A 22,671-nucleotide genomic window follows, 5' to 3' on the forward strand; every position below is an offset into this window, starting at 1 on the left:
AAAGGTAAGGGACCCCTGACAGTTAAGTCCAGTTGCGAACGACTCTGGGGTTGCGTGCTCATCTTGCTCTATAGGCCGAGGGAAAACCAGAGCAGTGCACGGAAACTCCATTTACCTTCCCGCCGGAGCGGTACCTATTTATCTACTTGTACTTTGATGTGTTTTTTAACTGCTAGGTTGGCAGGAGCTGGGACGGAGCTCATCCTGTCGCAGGCATTCAAACCGCTGATCGAAGCCCTAGGCTCGGTGGTTTTGACCACAGCACCACCCGTGTCCCTTCATGTATGTTTACTTGGAAGCAAATCCCATAGTCTTCAATAGACTTTACTCTCAGGTAAACATGCTTAGGACTGTATCGTTGGGAGTACTTAAAGCTTGCAAACCTGACAGTTGCACTAGTAATTAGGAGCCGGTGCTTTGTGTTCTTGTGTACCAACTCCCCAGTCACACAACAACCACTGTTATCAAGGAGAAACTACCCTGGGATTTTAAAGGGGATTTCACATTGGCAGCCTGGAATTTCTTACTGTGCTCAGAGTAGTTCTCTCTTTACCATTTGGGGCAAGGGGCTCCCAGACTTCTTTTTATGGGGCATGCATTTTGATTTGCCATGACAGTATTGGATCTATGTGATTTTATATATAACAGTGCAAATGTTTCAGGGCTGGCCTGCTGCATCCTTTCGAATCAGGGCATGTCCTGTAGCTTCCTGTCGAAATCCTATAACTTTGCAAACCACAATTTTTCCTCTTTGTTTTTTGGAGGGAGGATGCTTTTGTTGTGCTGTAGTGAGCTAAGAGTGGGGAGGCATTGCAGAACCACTGATAAAGCAGAATGATGTGTGGATGATCCGTGTTGTTGTTGTTGTCTATACCCCACCCACCTGGCTGGGTAATGCTCAGCATGTTGCAGTCAATGGCATGTGGCAGAGTATGCCCACAATTTTTATTTTTTTAAAAAAGCCTAGAGGTGTCTGTCTAATCTTAGTTTCTGTTTGTACCTTTGTGTCTCTCCCATCATGGCTTTCAGTTTTTTAAAGAAATGTTTTCTATTTCTTTTCCACCATGGAAATAGTGGAGGAGTCTAGCAGGAGCCAAATTTTATCTTCTTGGCTTTGTTCACACTTACATCAATGTTCGCACTTGCCAAATAAGTGTCACCTTGTAGCTGAGTTCACTGCAGGCATGGCGAGTTGTGTCATTATTATGTGAGACAACACATGGTGAAAGTTGTCTGCTCCTCAGAGGAGAATAGGGTATTCTCAGTAGTTCCAAGTAGCACCAGGTTTAGGACGATGCAGGGTGTTCCCCCACACAGGAAGCCAAGCCGAAGGGGCACAAAAGAATAAAAACTGGATAGCTCAGTTGGTTAGAGCAGTGGTCCTCAACCTTGGGCCTCCAGATGTTTTTGGCCTACAACTCCCATGATCCCTAGCTAGCAGGTCCAGTGGTCAGGGATGATGGGAATTGTAGCCTCAAAACATCTGGAGGTCCAAGGTTGAGGACCGCTGGGTTAGAGCATGGTGCTAATCATGCCAAGGCTGTAGTTTCGATCCCAGTAGGGACAGCTGGGTTGGACTTTGCCCAGCATTGCCTGGGGTTGGACTAGATGATCCGCAGGGTCCCTTCCAATTCTACAATTCTATGATTCTGTTGAGAAGATCCACAATAATGCAACTGTACCTGTACCAAATTGATTTTTTGTGAAAATAAGAAATATTGGCAGGGCAGGCGCCAATATTACCAAAGACCACCCCTGTGCCAAGCCTCTGTACCAGCAAACCCCAGTAAATATTATACCTTCACTTACACTGGGCCTGTCTCTTCTTAAAACTGAGAAACAACTCTTAACAGGCTGCTGTGCTGGCAGAACATAACTCCAAATGGCAAAGGGGAGACCTTTTTATAGCAACTGCAAAGGGCAGTGAGAGTGCCATGTAGACCTAGGAGACTTTCAAAGAGCAGCTCGCCCAGTTTCAAGCTATACACAGTTTCTACTAAGTGAATGCGAGTTCCCTGCCATATCAGGATGACTTTCTTCCACGTGATAGTACAGGTGGGAACCACTAAAGGTTAGGGGTAACCAGATGCAAAAGAGAGACAGGACACCTGTACCTTTATAGGAGGAACAATACACTCCCGTAGTGTTAATGCTGCGAGCTCCTCCATTGTAGGCTCAGGTTGTATATATGCGTAAATAAGCCATATATTATAAAGACACTACGGTCTCCGCGGTGCCTTATTCCAAGGAAACCGAACTCTGGAATCTTGCACTACTTGGAGATTGTGGTGGTGTGAAGTTCACCTCTTTCTTACACCTTGCTTTACTGAGGTTGGTTGTGTGCATTCTGAATTTAAGTAATATTCTGCCAACATTGCCAAGTTACACAGGAGATGGTGCTGGAAGTTTGAACGCTGCAAAGCAAGTAGCACATTAGTGGTATTGGTTGGTAGGTACTGTTAGCTGAGCTAAACCCATCCAGCGCCTTATGCCAGTCTGGAAGATGTTCAGCATCCAGAGAGAGTTACTGAGTCTCCCAAATGGCCCCTCTTCGAAACTAGGAATGGCCAGGTGTACTTCCATGGAGCATGTGGGGTCTACTTGTGAGCTTGCCTTAGAGCAGAGTTTTCCAAACGGTGTGTCGCAACACATTAGTGTGTTGGCAGCAGTGTGTAGGTGTGTTGCACGAATGCTCCTTGCTCTCCTCCCAGGGCTGGAATTTAAAGATGTGTGATATATGTCTCCTTGTTGGTGTGTTAGGCAGCTAGCAGAAAGAGCTGCATCCCAAGTTTAAATGCATTGATTGTGGAATCAAAAGTGGTTACGACACACACGACGTAGCAGGCTGCATGTAATAATCTTGTAGTGTTCCACGTTTTGATGCTTTTGAGAATTCTAGCGTTCCTTGTAAGTAGGTATCAGATGAAAAACTTGTCCATGTGCCATACTTTCAAGTTTTTCACCTGATACCTACTTACATGGAATGTTAGAATTCTCAAAAGCACAGTGTGATTGATATAAGCATTCCACATCGTGGTTATTGCTAATATATAGATTATCTCCTGATCAATCCGCTGGTCTTTAATCTCTCAGAATATGTTCCGCTCATATGATAATTTGGTCTATGGAATTACATATTGTGACATATGTTGAATATTTTTTTTTTAAAATAGAAGTTATACTGTTACACTTACGTAACAAAAGGTTCAGCAGTGTTTTGTATGTGGAATCAAGAGGGCAGAGGTGATGAGCCACCATGGCTGGAACATCTTTTTGAAGAGGTACGATAGGTAGGGAAGCTGATATATGAGATGATGGATAATGCTCCCTGGAGAAGGGTGCAGGTATTGATATTTGCAGGTTCCTCCCATCAGAAACTGGAAGGCCCAGAGCCAGTGTCACCTGTGATTTGGGGAGGGGGAAATAGGTTCCTCTCCCATCCTTCCAATTTATTTATCTTTAATTTAAATTTTTGGGCTGTCTGAATAGAAAGGTCACAGGGTGTCCAGTGATTCTGAGCATCTAATAAAAGGCACAGCGACTCCTGCCACATCAGCAGATTAAGTTGCTGGAGGGTGGGAGAGCTGGAAAGGTCACTCCAAAATGAGGAAGGCAACTCAGCTGCAGGACTGGGAAAGCAAGTGCCTTGTGAAATGGGCAGAGTTTTCCTCACCCCATCCATCTTCAGCCCCCTAAAACTGAAGAATTATTTTGGCCAAGATGCAAAAGTCACCCCAAAGCCATATACCCAGAATATTCCTAACATGCTTCTTCTGTTCTCATAATCATCCGTACCTTTGTGCTGGCAGGATAGCTCGGTCAGTAGACGTTGGGCAAAAAGGATTCCTGCATTGCAGGGGGGTTGGACAACCCTTGTGGTCCCTTCCAACTTTAGAGTTCTATGTTTCTATGATATCCCCACTTCCATTGCATGCTGTGAAGTTCAGCCAGGTCTTTGAAGAATGAGAAACAACTAATCTGTATTTCTTGTTTCTCACTTTAATTAATCTGTATTTCTTGTTTCTCACTTTAATATTAGTTTTTCAAAAAGACAAATATTCACATTCAGGGCTACAGTTCCCATTCCCATGGATACCAGGGATGCTAAGGTCAAGCCTTGTCCGGAGAGAGAACCGTAGCAGCTAGTTTTAAATCATGCCTGGGGTTCCTTGCGTTCCAGGCATGGAGTAAATAATAATAATACAGGCAACCCCCCATTTACGCAGGGGTTATGTTCCGAGGCACTGTGCATTTAAGTGAAATTGCGTATATTTGAAACGCCATTGAAAAAGCCTGCAGACACCCTGTTCCTCCCCTTTTCGTGATGTTTTTCGGGTAACTTTGGGTTTGAAGCAATGCATGTACACAGCTGCACACATATTGAATGTGCATAAATGGTGGGTTGCCTGTAATCGGAATTTGCTTCCTGTCCCCTCTCCCAATTACTGACTTTAAACAAGCTCTTAAGGGAGGCAAAACCACAGCCCAGAGAAGTCAAAGTCAGAGAAATGTGACAGAGAAGAGGCAGAAGAAATTCTCTCTTTCTCTCTCTGCTCAAGAGAAAAAATAAAAGCCAGAGCTTTGCCTGCTGTGTGTGTCGAGAAGTGGGCAAAAACAAGAGACTGAATCAACATAGGCAACTTTTGTCCATTTAAGGTGAGATTGGTAAATTGCAGAAACTCCCTGGCAAAAGAGTTGATCCAGTACCTCCATGGTGGTTAGAGCTGTTTGACAGTGGGACGGACCACCCTGGGAGGTGGGGAAGTATCCTTCACTGGAGGTTTCTAAACAGAGGTTGGACGGCCATCTGCCTGGGATTATTTAGCTGTGTTTCCTGCCTTGCTTGGGGTTAGACGACTCTTGGTGTCCCCTTCCAACTCCACTATTCTACGATTCTTTGGATGAGTCCTGCCTTGTTTGCCCCATGCTCTGTGTTGGGTCCCTCTTCTCGTGTTGGGATGGCAGTGGGGAAACAGGAAGTCCTCCCAAACCCCTTCCTTTGCAGGAGCGAGACTGGAAGCCCATCAAAAGTGCTGAGGATGGTTTTGCAGGCACTTGATGAAGTCGGAGACAGGTTTGCCAGTGTAGCAGATCTCATAGACAGCAGTGAAAAGTGGGAATCTGCAGTGGGGAGAAAAGCCAGTAAATGAGATTTAACTCCCACACAGGTAGCAAAGCTTGCTAGGAAAATGAAAACTTGCAAAAGGGCAAGTTTAAGAAACCTGCTGTGACACTAGGAAGAGCATTGGAGGGACCAGCGGTTTGCCTGGAAATAAAATGTGGAATTTCATAAGGCCTTAGGGGTGCGTTGTTGCCCTGTACTTTTGGAAGTGCAAATAAATAGGATGCTGAGCTTCATGCTTCAATCCTTCACACACTTAACTGAAAGCAAGCTCCTCTGAACTCAGTGGGACTTGCTTTTGAGTAGAGTTTTATTTGTATACAGCCAGTTTTAATTGATAAAGGCTAAGGGCCACAGCAACAGACAAAAAAGACAAAAATTAAAGCTGGCACTTCCAGCCACAAGTGGTTGCTTTTGTTTATTATAGTAAGTTAATTCACATTTCCTTTATTATCTCAAAGTAGACCTCCCATACAGTGGTGCCTCGCTAGACGAATTTAATTTGTTCCGACGGTCAATTCATCCAACAAAAAATTCGTCTTGCGAGGCACCGTTTCCCATAGGAACGCATTAAAAGTTAATGCATTCCTATGGGCTCCGGGGGACTGGCGGCAGTGGCGGCGCTTGCTCGCTTGGCTCCCTGGAAGGCAGGAAGGCAGGCGGCAACAGCCCTGCAGCTCTCCTTGCTGTCGGTGGCAGGGGGAGAGGAATGGAGGCGGAGAAAGCAGCCCTTTCTCCCCGTTCGTTCCTCTCCCCCCTACCGCCCGACAGAAAGCACAGATCCCGGGGTTGCCGGATCTGTCAGGCGGGGGGAGGCACAAGCGGAGGACCGGTCCAATGCTCCGCTTCTCCCTTCCCCCGCCCGACAGAGCCAAATGCTGAATCTGTCAGGCGGGGGGAGGGACAAGCGGGACGATCCCCCGCTGTGTCGGGCGGGAAACGCAGGAAAGAACCTGTGCTTCCCCCCCATCCTCCGCTTCCCCCCGCCCTTGGGGGAACGCAAACGACGAAAAGCCCCCGCTGCTCCCGTTGCCGCCTAGCACAAGGCGGCGGCTGCTGCCGAGGGAAGCCGGCTTTGGCTTGGCGGGGGCGGGAAGAAGGGGAGGAATTCCTCCCCTTCTTCCCGCTGCCGCCAAGCCAGTCACTGAGCCGAAGTGCGGTGCGGTGGATGCTTTTCACCATTTGCCTCACCCTTGGCTGGGGGAAGGCAAACGGCAAAAAGCCCCCTGCTTCTCCCGCCGCTGCCTGGCACAAAGCCGGTTTCGCTTCCCTCGGCAGCCGCCGCCTGGCTTCAGACGGTGGCTGCCGAGGGAAACAGCTGTGTGCCAGGCTGCTGCGGGAGAAGCAGAGGAACCGCTTCTCCCGCCACCGCCCAGCACAAAGCCGACATCGGACGGGGCTTCAGAAAGGCGCAGCGCTTCTCCGAAGCCCTGTCCTATGCTCCTGGGTGTCCATGGCGTGGCGGTGGGGGGGGAGGAGAAGTGGGGGAACGGATCCGTTCCTCCACTTCTCCCCCCCCTTCTTCCCGCGCTACAGCCCTTTGTGTTCCGCTGGTCTCTGCCGGTTACGCCTCACCGGCAGAGACCAGCGGAACACAAAGGGGAACCACCTGCAGCGCAGGAAGAAGGCAAAGGAAGATCAGCTGAGAGGCGCTGTCAGCGCCTCTCAGCTGATCTTCCTTTGCCTTCTTTCCTTGCTACAGCTGGTTCCCCTTTTGCTAGACGAATGCCCCTTTCGCTAGGTTTTGCGATCGGAGGTTTTTATGGCCACTCTTCGCAAGACGAATGAAGCAGCCATAAAAAACCTCATCGTCTTGCGAGGCAACCTCCAATCGCAAAACCTATTCATATAGCGTAAAATTAGTCTTACAGGGCATTCGTCTAGCGAGGCACCACTGTACTTAGATTTTGGTAACATGCAAATTTATTGAACTGGTTGATTGACTAATCATTCATCAACAACCAATCCAAGAATTTGCATACAGCCCTAGAAACAAGCCCCGGCCTATCGCTCATTGTTACACCAATCCAATGGGTGCCAGTGCAGCATTCATATTGACGGCAAGCGAAACAGAAAAAAAGGTCATACGGGACTCACTTGTCAACCAGGTTCTTGTTCTTGAGGATGTGGTTCAACTCTGCTGATGTCTGAGGGCCCTGCAGCTTCTGCCCATTGAGCATCTCCTTCTCTAGTTGCTCGATAGACTGCAAGATGCAAGACAGATCTCCAAGTATGAGTGGCTGCATGGCACGGCCTTCCTCCCCAAGTTGGGCGAATCCTAGAAGGTTGATCCAGAGATGGACATCCTTCTTTGTGTGGCATAAGATATATCCAGAGTTAAAGAGATTCAGATGCTGGACTCTCTGCCCAGGAGATCCTGCAAACCAGGGATGGGAAAACTATGGTCCTCAAGATGGTATCATGGCTGGTGGTCAGGGGTGATGGATGTTGTAGTCCAGCCAACAGCTGGAGGACCACTGATATCTCATCCCTGTAAACCAGTTTAGCAAGGTGTGTGCATATCTGTAGTAGGGATCAAACAGACTTTTCGGCATCTTTACCAACTACATATCCCATGACTCATTGGGGTAAAGGACCCCTGGATGGTTAAATCCAGTCAAAGGCAACTATGGGGTTGCGGCGCTCATCTCGCTTTCAGGCCGAGGGAGCCGGTGTTTTTCCACAGCTTTTTGGGTCATGTGGCCAGCTTGACTAAATCACTTCTGGCGCAATGGAACACCGTGACAGACGCCAGAGCGCCCAGAAACGCTGTTTGCCTTCCCACCACAGCGATACCTATTTATCTACTTGCACTGGCGTGCTTTCAAACTGCTAGGTTGGCAGGAGCTGGGACAGAGCAACGGGAGCTCACTCAGTTACGGGGATTCGAACCGCCAACCTTCTGAGGCTGTGCTTTAGACCACAGCACCACCCGTGTCCCCTGGGAGAAGCCATGGCAGCGGCTGAAGTACAAAGCCACTTTAAATGTTCTAAGAATGTGTAAGATATCCCTGCTGGAGATGAAAACACCATATTTATTTCCTGAAATTTATATATTGCTTGATTATTATTGTTTTTTTTAAAAAAAACAACTTGGATACTGGCCAGGCCAGTATGCTTAGCTGTAGAGAGGTGACGGTATTGAACAAGGCCAGCCCAAACCAAACCTCTCCTCTACACACAATCTGCAAGTAGCTTCCCAAGGAATCCTGCAGCTTGCCTCTTAGATGTTGCTTTACTATGTTCCTAAAATACTGTTGCCCCAGGAAAGCATTTTCACCATCAGGCCTGCCCTGGTGTCAAGCTTTGCTAGTCCACATTTCCTTGCCCTGCAGTCATCCTGCAGAGCTCGACCTCTGCCACCCCACCGCTTCCCAAATTTTGTGAAATACCCAGTGTTGACATCAAAACAAGCATTGCAACAAAGATTGAAGTCAAATGTCCTTGGCAAGGGATGTGGATATTTTGTGCAAACCTAACGGTTTTCTCTCTCTCTCTCTTTTTAATGCCCAACTAGGATTTGAAGGCAAGGATACCGTAGGAGTCTTCACTGCACTCTGGCTAGAATTACCCTCTGGAAGCCATTGGCTGGGAACTGTGCGGCTGTTGCTCTCATAGCAGCTGCTTTATGGCCTGGAATCAAATAGCTCTTTGGTTCCTGAAACCATTTCCCCATGTACCTTTCAACAGGATTGTTTCATTTTACATTTTTATGATGGATTTTTGTATTTTAATGCTTGTGTGATTTGTTTCTCATCATTGCAAACTGATTAGAAGACTGTTTCAGCATTAAAGCAATAAATAACCATCATCACCATCATCATATGATGATGATGCAGAGCCTCAGCAAAGCCAAAGGAATGTGACCTGTTCTAGCCTGGCAAAGAGGTCACCTCTCTTTGCCAGGCTAGAACAGGTCACATTCCGTTGGCTTTGCTGAGGCTCTTCAGCCTCCCATCTAACAGCTGACATGTGGGAAAGAGGTTGGTCACCTGAGCAAGCTCCCAAGCTGCTGCAACTCCCACAAGCTAGAGAGGTGCTTGTGGGGAGCTCTTTAGGGTGCTTAGCTGAAGCACAAGGCTCCCCTCACCTCAACCTGAGCAGCCCCTCAAGAAGTTTCTGGCTCGCAAGGAGAAGAGATGCTCTTTGGGCTCTGGAGTGGGTCTTATGAGGGAGGTGTGTTCCGGCACCTTTTCGTGTCGGGGGGGGGGGGGAAGCATTGAATATAGAAAAATAATACTGGCTTCCCTTACAGAATTTTGAATTACCGATGTTTGAAGCACTCTTAAGCACTGCATAAAGAGGGATTTTAAAAGCTCTGTGAAATACTATCTTATTGCACTACAGTAAGAGTTTTCCTTGAGAGATATTTGACAACCCTAAAGAGCCCTATGCAAATGCTTACTTACCTTGCCGGTCTTGGCAAAAGCCTCTGCCACTTTTCGGTTACGGCCCCCGTAGCAGGTGGTGATGAGGTCGGCAACCCCACAGCTCTCCAGGAAAGTGGCAGAACTGACGGAGCCCTTGCAGAAGATTTTGGCGAAGTCGATCATCTCCATCAGGCCCAGGCGAATTACTGCTGCCTTGGTGTTGTCTCCAAAGCCCAACCCGTCGCAAAAACCAGCCCCGACAGCCACAATGTTCTAAGGAGGAAGAACATAGGTTGATAACCAAAAAGGCTCCGGCCAGCGCTAGCCTTGCAACTATTTAAGGCAGGGAGTAGACAGACCAACGTTTGGTGTTCTAAGCAGGCCTACAAATGATGGCTCCCATGGAAGGATGGCAGCAGAGATGGGTTCTATAGAAACCACCTCTCTCCTGCAAGTGTATTAATGTAACGTGCATTTCGTTGGAGAAGCTCCCATCAAGTCCACCAGCTCCCTGGTGAGGCAGCATGGCTTCCCAAACAGTCATAACTTTGTATCTAGAGTTGTACAGACTCTGTGTGCACGTACGTATGTACTTGGGAGGTCAACAGAAGCTTTTGGCCAGGTGTGGGGGATCTGAGGCCCTCAAGATGTTACAGATCCCATGATACCTGACAGTTGACCGTGATGGTTGGGGCTTGCGGGAGTTGGGAACCCAACAACATCTCCCATTCTTCTGTGCAATGCCATCATGCCAGCAGAGACCTCCCTTGGCAGCAAGCCACACCCCATGCAGAAGCTGCCAAACCGTTGGGTAGCCTGGTTATTCCTGCACCTTGAGGGCACCACAGATTTCTACGGTGTCCGATTCTTGCACCACAGTGATTCGGAAACAGGGTGTCTGCATCAGCTCCTTCAGAATATGTCCATGCTCCATGTTCTTGCAGCCTGCAAGGAGGTAAGACATGGGCATAAGTAGAAACGGCCTTGCTCCTTGCCTCACTAAAGCCCAAGGGAGGAATTGGAAGCATCAGAAGAGTGAGGTGTCCATCAGTGGAAGCGTTTCTGCTTGCCAGAGGGAATGATGTCTCCACTCTCCCCACCCCCATGGCGACCACCAATGGATCTCTCATTTTCCCCCTCCCCCAGGGTTATCAAAATTAGAAGTATAATTCTCAGGCTCAAGTAAAAGAGTGGGTGGGCTCCAAAAGAAGAGTTCCATGCTTTATAATGCTGCAGTGGTTCAACGGAAGGGGCATTTGTAACCGTAATTAACAAATACGACAAATCTGGGAGACACTGGTCAGGAGGGGGCTGCACTGGAGGTTGAATAGAGCTTGTTCCAGTTGCTCTATGAAGAACCTGGAACGTATTAACAAATCAGACCCTCTTCTTTCCTCTTCTCTGCAGGGAGAGACTGTAGCTCAGCAGAAGACCACATGTTTTGCATAGCATTCAGTCCTTGCCACCTTAAAATTGATCAAGTTAACAAGTGACAGGAAAGATCCATCTTTGCTAGAGACCCCTGGACAGCCCCTGCCAACTGGGAGTAGACAATACTGGGCTAGAGGGGCAAATACTCTATCCTGGAGCATATATTTCCTGTTGATGTATCGCCACATCCTCTCTGCCCTTTAATGCACTGTGGACTGTCCTCCTGAAAATTGGCTGCCCATGGAAGACAATCCTACTCTGCTACGAGTGATCGGCAAGGGAAGAAGCAGCATCCTCTCTGTGCTGCTCCCCCTACTGGATCCAACAAAGAGTAGCAGGGCAGTGGGCCATTACAGTCACCTCTGGTGATAGCCAAGAGCAGCTCTGCATTTTTACACGGTTGCACTTGCTGCGGTTCCTCCGTGTTTCCCTGCCACTGTTGTGTGAAGTGAATACAACTAATGTGTTGGATCCACAGCTCAAGCAAGCCTACCCCCCCCCCCGGAGAATATGCATGCAGGTGTTTCGAGGACACCCTTTACTCTGGATATGTAGTGTAGCTAACTTGCTTAATTCCTTAAGTGATGCATTTTAATGTGATATATTTAAGCAAACTGAATCAAAGCTCCTTACAACTTTTCAAAAAACAACCACCAGCAGCCTACAACGTAAGTCAGCAAAAAACAGAACAATCTAGGCAGCGAATAAAAATCTCACAGCTGGGAGGCTTATATAAAAAGACGTTTTCAGACCCTTCTGAAACCCCTGCAGTGTTATTAACATGACACAGATCTGACATACAGCAAGGGAGAGAAGCCAGGGCTCTCCCTGTTCCCTTCCAAGTCCTTCCACTTGCTGCAATCCCCAGGCGAGGGAGAAAGATGGATGGCACCAAGAGTAGAGAGCAAATCAGGCAGAGGACCCACACCGGTTTCCCCACATGCTCTAGAGAGTTTAAAATGATGTTCCTTGTGCTCGAGGTGAGATGTGGCAAAATCATACCATCTGTGCCAGAGATGGGGAACTTGCGGCCCTTGAAATACTGCTGGGCTCACAACTCCCACCAGGCTCAGCTGTCCTGGCCGATAGCCAGGGGGTGATGGGAGTTGTAGTCTGCAGCATCTGAAGTGCCACATGTTCCCTATTCCTTGTCTATACTTGATGAACCAAAGCCTCTAGTCTAGTGTACCATTGTAGAACTGCTCTTGCAAGCTTCAGTAGGCCCAAGACATCTAGTGGTGGCACTGGTAAGGTAAGGAGGGACCTTGGCATGAGCAGCCCAGCCAGAGAGATTCTCGCCACCCAGCTGGTCATAAGAATTAAGCTCAAACTCATTTACCAATGGTGGTCTCGCAGAACTTCTCGTCGGCCACTTCGTTGGCGATGTTGGCCCCCATAAGCACACTCATTCCGATGCCAAGCTGCTCGCGGATGATGTCCGATATCAGCTTCAGACCGTCGGGTCCTTCATCCACACCCTGGGATTCAACAGAACATGACGCAGTCAGTGGGGTAGCTCTTTGTTGAGACCCCTCAAGTAGCCCGTAGTCCTCCTGAGAGAATCCTTATCCCCAAAAGAGATGCAACAGCATACAGTAGATGTTGTGACTAGCAGTGGCTGCTCCCAGACTTTGCAACACCCTTCCTAGAGAAAATGGACTGGCTCCCTCCTTGCTGTTGGACTTTCTTGTTCCAACAGGCTTTGGGGAACTGACTATTTTTAATGAAAAAGGCTGGTGCTGTGATTTTTTAAATTGTAATTAAACTCAAATATATATTGTTTATATGTGTGTGTTTAATTGCTTTCCAACGATAGGTTTTTTCTATGTTTTTGGCTGTTTCTATTTTATCTATCCCCTTCATGGAAGGGGCTTGAATAACTCACTATGAGCTATGCCGTGCAGGGCCACCCAAGACGAGAGTTTAGACTAAATGTGATCCACCTGGAGAAGGAACTGGCAAACCACTCCAGTATTTTGTCAAGAAAACTGTGGACATAAAAAAGGAGAGTTTCCAAGGCATGCTCTGGTTCATGGGGTCACTGAGAGTCAAACATGACTAAGACAACTAAACAACAAATTTTATCTATATAAGCTGCCTTGCGTCCCAGTCTGGGGGGAAAGCAGCATACAATATGCCTACAACAGTAATTTTGGGTGTTGGGAGCAGCAAAATTGGCTCAAGGGCTGCTGCTCCCTCCTTTCCATATGTGAGTATTAAATAATAAGTGCTCAACCCAAGAACTTTGTATTTGCCTGAAGCTTTGAAGATGCCACAAGAGTCAAAGAATACTTCCAGGAGCCTCAACAGGGAATAAGCTTGCTGCAATGCTATAATCTGTTATATGCTCTCTCAATAAACCACACCCATTGATTAACCATAGGCAATTGTGTCCCATGCAGGTGTTCCCCGACCCCGTTCCATGTGAGTTTATCCCCCTCACACGGCACATGCACCCAATTGCCTCTCAGCTCATCTAAGCAAACTCATGGAACCTGCCCCAGTTAGTTCCTAGGATGGTTGCATCTCCAGCCAGCCCCACCTTGCAGCTGCTCAGCGCAGCCCAACCCTTAGTTCCAACTCACACCTTGATGAGCGAGACCCCAATCGCGTCCTTCTTGATACGGCCTTTCAGTTGGTCACAGAGCTTCCCAATAAATTGATGCGGCACGACAAATATAAGGATGTCTGCATCAGCTGAAGCCTTCACCACATCTGGCACTGCCACCTGCAGCAATGGGGGGGGTTGGAGAGAAGAAAGGCATCAACAACAGCAGTCTAGGCAGATCAAGGGAGCAGGATCCTCAGTGAGAGCAAGGGAGGGTGATGGTGGTGGAAGAAAGGTTTGCCGCTCTTATAGACACTTACACATGCTCAACAAATCATAGGAAATTCTGCAGGGTAACCAAATGCCTTTGAAGAAAGTTGAATGTTTGATAAATGACTTTCCCCCCAAAAAACTAGAGTCCTTTCTTTTTTATACAGTGGTACCTCGGTTTATGAACACAATTGGTTCCGGAAGTCTGTTCATAAACTGAAGCGTTCATAAACTGAAGCGAACTATCCCATTGAAAGTAATGGAAAATGAATTAATCCGTTCCAGACGGGTCCGCGGAGTACTTAAACTGAAGCGTTCATAAACTGAAGCATGGGTGTAATTGGTTCCGGAAGTCTGTTCATAAACTGAAGCGTTCATAAACTGAAACGAACTTTCCCATTGAAAGTAATGGAAAGTGAATGAATCCGTTCCAGATGGGTCCGCGGCGTTCATAAACCGAAAATTCATAGACCGAGGTGTTCATAAACCGAGGTTCCACTGTACTTGTTTTTAGGAGGTAATTTAATTATTGTTTGAGCTTATACCAGTGTTATATATTTGATGCCAGTCTTGGCCAGGGAGGGCAGGATACAAATAAAAGTTTTATTATAAGATATGTAAAATGAACCATGGAAAGAGAAGAAGGGAAGTATGTAAAATATTTATTTGAAATTGTAAACCAGAAAATTTAATAAAAATTATATTAAAAACCAAGCATGTTTTAATAAATTTACCAAATAAAGGTTATATAAACGTATAATTTTTGCTTGTGATGAACCCCTCTTCCACCCTTTAAGAATGGAGGATCCCACCTCTGACCTGGAGCTTCTGAACCTAATCAATCTATAGAATCTAGAATTAATCTATATAGCATGCAGCAAAAGCAGTGAGAAAAAGCAGGTTTTTCATGGAGCAAATCATTCAATTCACGGCGCAGGCTTTCAAGCCCCATTGTATTACCCAAGCATCAGGGCAAGGAGAGGGGTCTTGCGTATTTTTTGCTTCCCAACCTGAAGTGATCATTTCAGCCGTGATCAAGAAAGAACCTGACCTTTCAAGGGACATGCTAATACAGAAATGCAACAACATGAGCAATTTAGAAAGTGGAAGGGGACTGCCTTGGGAGGCGGTAGGTTCTCCTTTGCTTGGAAGTACTTAAGCCAGGTGTGGGCAACGTTGGGCCCTCCAGATGTTGCTGAATTAAAACTCCCATTATTCCTGGAATTGGCCATGTTTGTTGGGGCTGGTGGGAGATGAAGTTCAGAGCACCTAAAGCTCCCCACACCTGATTTCAGCAGAGGGTGGGTGCCCATCTGCTAAGAGATACTGTAGATACATCCTGCAGTCTAGAGTTGGACTAGATCAGGCACGTCCAACAGGTAGATCGTGATCTACCGGTAGATCACTGGACGTCTGTGGTAGATCACTGGCTCCCCCCAAAGCAGCTCAACAACTTTAGCTCCCCTAAAAAAAGCTCAACATTTTTGCCCTGCAGCCCCCCAAAATGTGGCTTTCCTTCTCCCTAACCCCCCCCCTCTCCAAAACGGGGCTTTCCTCCTCTCTAAAAAGCTCAACAACTTCGACCTGAACCCCTCCAAAACAGGGCTTTCCTTCATAGAAAAAGTTCAACAACCTTGACCTGAACCCTCCAAAAGGGGGTAGATCACTGCCAGTTTTTAACTCTGAGTAGATCGCAGTCTCTTGGGAGTTGGCCACCCCTGGACTAGATTATGACCATAATCCTGCCTATGGCAATGAAGATTTTTTTTATTTTGCATGGAGATATAAGCACAGAATTTGTCACTAGTTTAACTTGAACATCCATTATGGGGTAGCTAGGCAAGGTAAAGGTAAAGGACCCCTGGATGGTTAAGTCCAATCAAAGGTGACTGGGGTTGTGGCGCTCATCTCGCTTTCAGGCCAAGGGAGCTGGCGTTTGTCCACAGACAGCTTTCCCGGTCATGTGGCCAGCAGGACTAAACCGTTTCTGGCGCAACAGGACACTACAAAAATGCCATTTACCTTCCCGCCGCAGCAGTACATACAATATTTATCTACTTGCACTGGCGTGCTTTCAAACTGCTAGGTTGGCAGGAGCTGGGACAGAGCAACGGGAGCTCACCCCATCGCAGGGTTTTGAATTTCCGCACTTCTGATCAGCAAGCCCAAGAGGCTCAGTGTTTTAGACCACGGCACCACCCGCTAAGTATTGGAGAGCGGTGGGGCATGAGGAAGATATGATTAAAAAACGACATAAAAGGCATTTAAATAGGGCACTCTCCTGAACCCTGTGCTCAGTGAACAAGACTTGCCTAGTGTAACATCTAATCTCTCTGCCATCTCCCAGCATGTGTTTTTATTGAGTGGGCTTTTTGACACTCTGTTAGCACTGGGAAATGTTAGCAGGCAGAGAGAAGGTTATTTATTACTTTTGTTACCAAGGCAACTTGTTCCTTGAGCTTCATTCTCCTGGAAGAGGCAAAAGACAACCCTCCTGTGCTCCTCTGGGTCTGGCAGGAGGAAGGAGGCCCAGGGAAATCTGCTAAATGGGCCTTGAAGACCCTTCCAGGCTTCCCACAAATAATCCATTGTCATTTGATAGTTACCTGTATACCATAGCTCACCCAAAAAGATTATACGATTTGTTTTTACAGCAAAATTGAAATAAAAAGTCACCAAAATAGCAGCAGGATGAACACACAAAATAAAACCAGGTAAACAACGAAACAGTGGCTAAAATAAAATAGTATGAAATAAAGCACAGTGGTAGCTGGCCCACAGAACTTAATGGTTAGCAAAGGCAATCAGAAATAAAAACTCATGCGGAAAAATGACAGCAGAGAGGAGGCTGTGTAGATCTCTCAGAAGGAAGATCTACTTTGGACCCACGACTGAAAAGGCCCTGCACACAAGATGGTTTCAGAGCAGCTGGATTCCATCAGAAGATCTAACTTGTCTGGGGGGTGATAGGTATGGGAGAAGCAACTCTCTGAGATGTACCTTTATTGGCCACCTTGTTTGTTCGCTATGAGTTTCTCTAGAAGCTGTTGCATACCTATAGACGCATTTCAAGTATTCCTGAAACAGCGCATTTGGAATCAACGAATCCACACATCGGTCCCACAGTCAGAATTGGGAACTATTTGTTCTTTGAATTAAATGCAGAGTATGGCAGTGGGTTTGACTTCCTAAAGAAATGCCATTTCCCCCATTCTACCACTGGCTAGGGTTTGGAGCGTGTAACTATGTTAAGCACACAACACATATGCTAAAGTATCCCAGTAGAAAGGTGATGAAACAGAAATGGAGTCTCATTCAATTGGGAACTTGGCGTTGGCTAGCACTGGGAGACCAAAAGGGGAAATTGGAGAGAGATCAAAACACACAGGTCCTTCCCGAACAGCAGTGCACTTTGTCCTGCTTACAAACTGTTTTTCCTTTCCAACAGATATATCAGAAAGCTGCCCCTTTTCAAACCAACTGCTTCTGCCATTGTTATTTCTGGGCCTCATTTGACATGTGATTCTTCCTCCCCACGTCCCCCTACAACCTTTCAATGTGTATCCCTCACTGTACATTTTCAGGTGATGAAGTTGGTGCAAGTTTTCAAGAAGTCAGAAAGCATGAAATGCTCCAAGAAAAGAGTCCTTTGTTCAGAGTTATGTGGGAGGGAAGTAAGCGAGATTCTCAACATTCAGCATGTTCCAGCCAAATCATAAGCGTGTCTCAAGTCCTCACAAATTCTAAAACAGGATATATTTGAACACTTGCTTTCCTCTCCTCTTGAAACCAACGGGAGTTAGTTTAGCTTAAGTCCACTCCACTCCTCCAAACAAGAGACCAACTTCAGCTACTGGGAATCCCATAATTCATCTTGGCCTAGCCTAGATACATGTACTGCAACAGATTGACAACTACTTCCCATTGTCAAAAGTCAGGGACATTGCTAGGTAAACGTTTCTTGGCACAGGTCTATGGCATATATTTTATGTGCATATTCTAATTTGTCTGCGTAAATGCAAATTAAGGACAAATATCAAGGGCGGGATTTTTTTTTGCTGCCGGGGCTCCCTCTGAGCTACAGACGCATGCACACCTTACATTTAAAGTGCATTGCTTTAATTACTCAAAGAATCCTGTGGTTTGTTAAGGTTTTGCATAAATCTTTGGGGTGTATGTGCTTGAAATGTATGGTATGTACACAACTGAAGGCAAATACTCAGGTGCCATTAAAGGATGGGGAAGTGTGCTAACTTTTTCAGCAGGGGGCCGAACCACTGTCCCTCATACCTTGTAGGGGGCCAGACTATATTTCTTGGGGGAAATATGAACGAATTCCTATGCCCACAAATAACCCAGAGATGCATTTTAAATAACAACACACATTCTACTAATGCAAAAACACCAGGCAGGTCCCACAAATAACCCAGAGATGCATTTTAAAATAAAAGGACACATTCTACTCATGTAAAAACACGCTGATTCCCGGACCGTCCGCGGGCCGGATTTAGAAGGCAATTGGGCCGCATCCGGCCCCTAGTTTGCCTACCCATGGTTTATTACATTTCTGGATCCCCATGGTTAATGCTTCTTGGATTTTCTGCAACAGGCACCCTAACACCTTGAGGCTGTTTCTGACCCTATGAAAGGCTCTAAGCTGACATAAAGGCACAGAGAGGGAGGTGACACATTGGCCTAGCCTGGAATACAGCTGCCACCCTGCCCACACATTGCTTTCCTTCCTTCCCTCCCCTCCCTCCCCCGGCTTCTGAACTTACCACATTGGGGGGCAGCTTGTGGCCTGGCAAGTACTTGACGTTCTCATGCTGTGTGTTGATGATCTCAGTGAGTTTCTTGCCACCAATTTCCTCCTCAAACACCCACATGTTTACTGTGGTGTCAAACTTGTCCAGCTTGGCTGCATTGCCACCCACAATCTTGGCAATAGCTGAACCCCTGCAGGGGGAGAGAAAAAAAGAAAGAGTGTGTATGCAAGACGGAGAAAGCGTGCAACCCTCAGAAGTTCAAAGCCCTGTCTCTGTATCAGGTTATGTCATTTATACACTGCCCAGAGGGTGCCAAAGCAGCAAAGAGCATATAAATGCAAAAGAACGATACGACAAATACACCCAACAGCATGAATCAGCAAAATCACCCACCAAACACAACACATGGAGTATGAATTCATGAACTGCCACAGACACAGCTCCACAATTTTCCACTGCTGAGCTGGAAGCTGTGTTAGCTCTCATTCCCCCTTCCAGCATCTCACCTAGGAGCAAGCCTACAACTGATCATCTGTGGTGAGTAATAACAACAACAACAATTTATTATTTATACCCCACCCATCTGGATGGGTTTCCCCAGCCACTCTGGGTGACTCCTAACAAATTAATAATAATAATGCTTTAAAAAGTTAAGATAGTTATTTATTTCCTTAACATCTGATGGGAGGGCATTCTACAGGGCGGGTGCCACTACTGAAAAGGCCCTCTGCCTGGTTCCCTGTAACCTCACTTCTCGCAGTGAGGGAACTGCCAGAAGGCCCTCGGAGCTGGACCTCAGTGACTGGGCAGAACGATGGGGGTGGAGACGCTCCTTCATGTATACTGGGCTGAGGCTGTTTAGGGCTTTAAAGTAAGGTTACCAGACGTCCCCGTTTCCCAGGGACAGTCCCCAGATTTACAAATCAAAATCCATCCATTCCGACTGAAGTTGAAAACTGCCCCCTGATTCATTAAAAAAAAAATCTGGTAACCTTACTTTAAAGGTCAGCACCAACACTTTGAATTGTGCTCGGAAAAGTACCTTCACTCAAATCACACCCCAAAGGTATGGCCCAAATGGATAATGTTCTGGGTCAACCCCACTGCGGCTGTCCCAACAGTAGCAACCCACCGCCAAGTGTGACTGCCAACTAAACAGGCTTCTCCTGCAAAACAGTTGTTCCTCTTCACAGGTAGGACTAGCTACTACCACAGGTAGGACTAGCTACTATCCTCTAACACGGTGCCACCAGGCTATAGGAAAGGACTTGCTACTGCCACCAACTGGCTTGAACAGTGTTCCACCTCAAGCATTGTTGTTCATGAAACTTTGCACATCTCCAAATCGCAACATTTCCAAAGGACCACATGCAAAAGGCAAATTTGCAATGATCACGCCATTACGTTTGCAATGGAGGCTTGCACTTCAAGCATTTGGCAGGCTTCCCTTTTCTTTTGGGAATTTTAGGGACAGAACTACCGAAACTGAATAGAAACTTATTCATGTATGCTATTACAGCGGCAAGAACGTTACTCGCCCCAAAATGGAAAGAAGCAGAAGTCCCAGCAAAGGAAGAACGGATACAAAAACTTCTGGAATATGCTGAAATGGTGAAACTTACCGGAAGAATAAGAAATCAAGGTAACAAACTTTTTATAAAAGAATGGAAATGGTTTCTTGAATATTTACAGATAAATTGTAAACGGATAAGGACATTGGCCAGATTCTTGTAATAAACTACAGTTTTATTATATATTTAAAGTAGATGAATGAATGAGAAAATTAATTTGGATATGCAGAAGATATTAAAAATAATTTTAAGGAACCACAGAAAGGGGGAAGGAAGTGACGTCTTGAAATGTTAAAATGATTGTAAAATTAGTGAAATGCATAAATCTGAAAAGCATATAAAGCATTCAGCTGGCTGCTTTTCACCCAGTTGCATCAAAAAAGAAAAAAAGACTGGGGGTGGCAAGGTTGGTATCCACTTTCCAACCCGCAAAAGTCTTACTACTGTTAGCTAATAGGCATGGATAGCTGCCCCGTGGATTTCTCTAATCCCCCTTTGAAGTCACCCAAGCTTGTAGCTATCGCCACGCCCTGTTGCAGCAACTTAGGTGTGTGTTATGTGAACTACCGTAGTACTTTCTTAAATCTATGTGCATTACTCACATAAAGGCCTCTTTAGAGAAGCTTGGTTCCTCCCCCTCTTTCCAAGGAGGCGTGCAATTATTCAGTATACTATCACATCATTCGTGCAATGTAGCTGTTTAGAAATATACTGTATATCTAAAGGCGCCAGTCAGCTAAATTATATTAGTAAGAAACCAAGAGGAAGAGTCTAGACCAACCTTCGCCAACCTGGGACCATTCAGACGCTTTGGACTACAAATCCCATCAGCCATAGCCATCAAGCTGTGGATGATGGGATTTGTAGTCCCAAACATCTGGAGAACACTGTGTTGGCGAAAGAAGCTGGCCTAGAAACATGCACCTTCAAACACACAAACAGGTACAAATCTCTCACATTACCGTAGCATTATAGGCTTGCACTTGTGTTTAGGAGAGAGTAGAATTTAAACAAGATTGCTTATTATAACTAAAACCTGTACATATGCAAACAGAGGTGCCCATTCAGAGACTTGCAGTTCCAACTCTTGAAGCTGGAAGCTTTCCCACCTTGCTACTGATGTGTCAAGGAAATTCACTCGGTAGTAACCCTCCAGCAGTGCATGTCCAAATATGTGCTCTGCACATGCTCCAAAAGATAGCGCTGTTCAAGTGTTATTATGTTGCACAGTCAAGCCTTAGCACTGAAAGCCAGTTCTGAGACTAGTCTCTGACATGTCCTGGATGGTAGTAATAATAATAATAAGAGCAGCTGCAGGACATTAACGCACCGAAACAACCAAGCAGAGCCACGAAGGCATTGCCTCGCAGCACACAGAGCTTCTTTTCGAGAGAGTGATACTGGACTAACAAGAGGCGCCAGAAATAGACTCAATTGAGGGGCGCTCTCTCCTCGAGCACTAGGGGGCTCCTTCCCTCTCCCTTTGCACCCCTGGCAAGCAAACCACGAAATGGCAGAAAGTCCCACCAGAGGGAAAGCGACTCTGGCTTGCACCTGTTCCCACCACCGCCATTTATTAACCCGAAGGTTAAGGGCGCAACAAACTTAGGATAGCTCAGTCGGTAGACCAGGACTTCTCATCTCAGGGTTGTGGGTTTGAGCCCCACGTTGGGGGTGCCAACTTTAATAAAATATTGGGGTGGGGGAGAACACCCCACGTAATCGATCACATAACACGGCACACTATTAGAATGGCAATGCTCATCAACTTGGGGAGGGGCGTCCCCTCAAATATTTTATTGCGGGGCCTGAAGGGACCTCGGCCCCCAGGTGTTGGTTCCTATGGTTCAAGTCGCTGAGGGATCGAGGGCAGCGCTCGCTTTAAGCGACTTGATTTTTAAAACTATAAAGGCAAAGCAATAGCCCCCCCCCACTACCACCTTCAGTCCTACGGGGCGTGGGGGGCATATGTCGAGAGCCCCACACATCACAGGGAGCAACAGGAGTCAGCTTTCAGCCCGTCCCCCGAAAAAACAAATAAAATGACCCCGCTCGGCTGGGCTGGCATGCAAGAGGGTCAAGCGAAGACGCGCTGCCGTCGTGCAAAATAGCCTCCTCGCGAGCGCCGAGCCCACCTGAGCCTAGAGTGTCCTAACTTGCACCGCCTCCCCCGCAGCTGCAGCAGCGCTGCCTCCACCCCACGCGCCCCCTCCGCTCACTCACCAGTTGCCGGAGCCCACGATGCAAACTTTCTTGCCTCCCATCGCGGCGGACTGTCAGCAGGCTGCTCGCTCGCTCCCACTCGATGATGCCCCGTCGGAGGGGCATTATAAACTCCGCCGCGCGGCCCCGCCTCGCGTCCCGTGCGCACCCTTTCCTCGCCGGAACGGCTCCGAACAGGGAGGGCCCTCGACGGGCTGGCGGGGAAGAGACGGAGGAGGCCATGCCCTGTGGCGGCTGCGGGGGCGAGAGACGAGAGGCAGAGCCCCTGACCCGGACTCTCTCTGCGCACCTGAGCTGGCTCCGCAGGTGTGCGTTTCTGCGTTGGAATCCGCCAGGCAGTAATTTGGACGGGTAGCTTTCTCCACGTGCT

General features: G+C 47.1%; 1 protein-coding gene across 1 annotated transcript; it reads right to left on the minus strand.

Moving 5' to 3' along the window:
• Positions 1-942: 942 nt before the first annotated feature.
• On the minus strand, positions 943-22,441 carry GPD1 (glycerol-3-phosphate dehydrogenase 1). Its single transcript, XM_035103785.2, has 8 exons — positions 22,302-22,441; positions 18,520-18,697; positions 13,511-13,651; positions 12,263-12,401; positions 10,325-10,437; positions 9,532-9,765; positions 7,220-7,326; positions 943-5,121 (listed from the first exon to the last, which is right to left on the minus strand). Exons 1-8 carry the CDS (start codon positions 22,340-22,342, stop codon positions 5,025-5,027), a joined length of 1,050 nt encoding a protein of 349 aa, XP_034959676.1. The 5' UTR covers positions 22,343-22,441; the 3' UTR covers positions 943-5,024.
• Positions 22,442-22,671: the final 230 nt, after the last annotated feature.

Source organism: Zootoca vivipara, chromosome 2, assembly GCF_963506605.1.
Source record: "Zootoca vivipara chromosome 2, rZooViv1.1, whole genome shotgun sequence".
Classification (NCBI taxonomy): domain Eukaryota; kingdom Metazoa; phylum Chordata; class Lepidosauria; order Squamata; family Lacertidae; genus Zootoca; species Zootoca vivipara.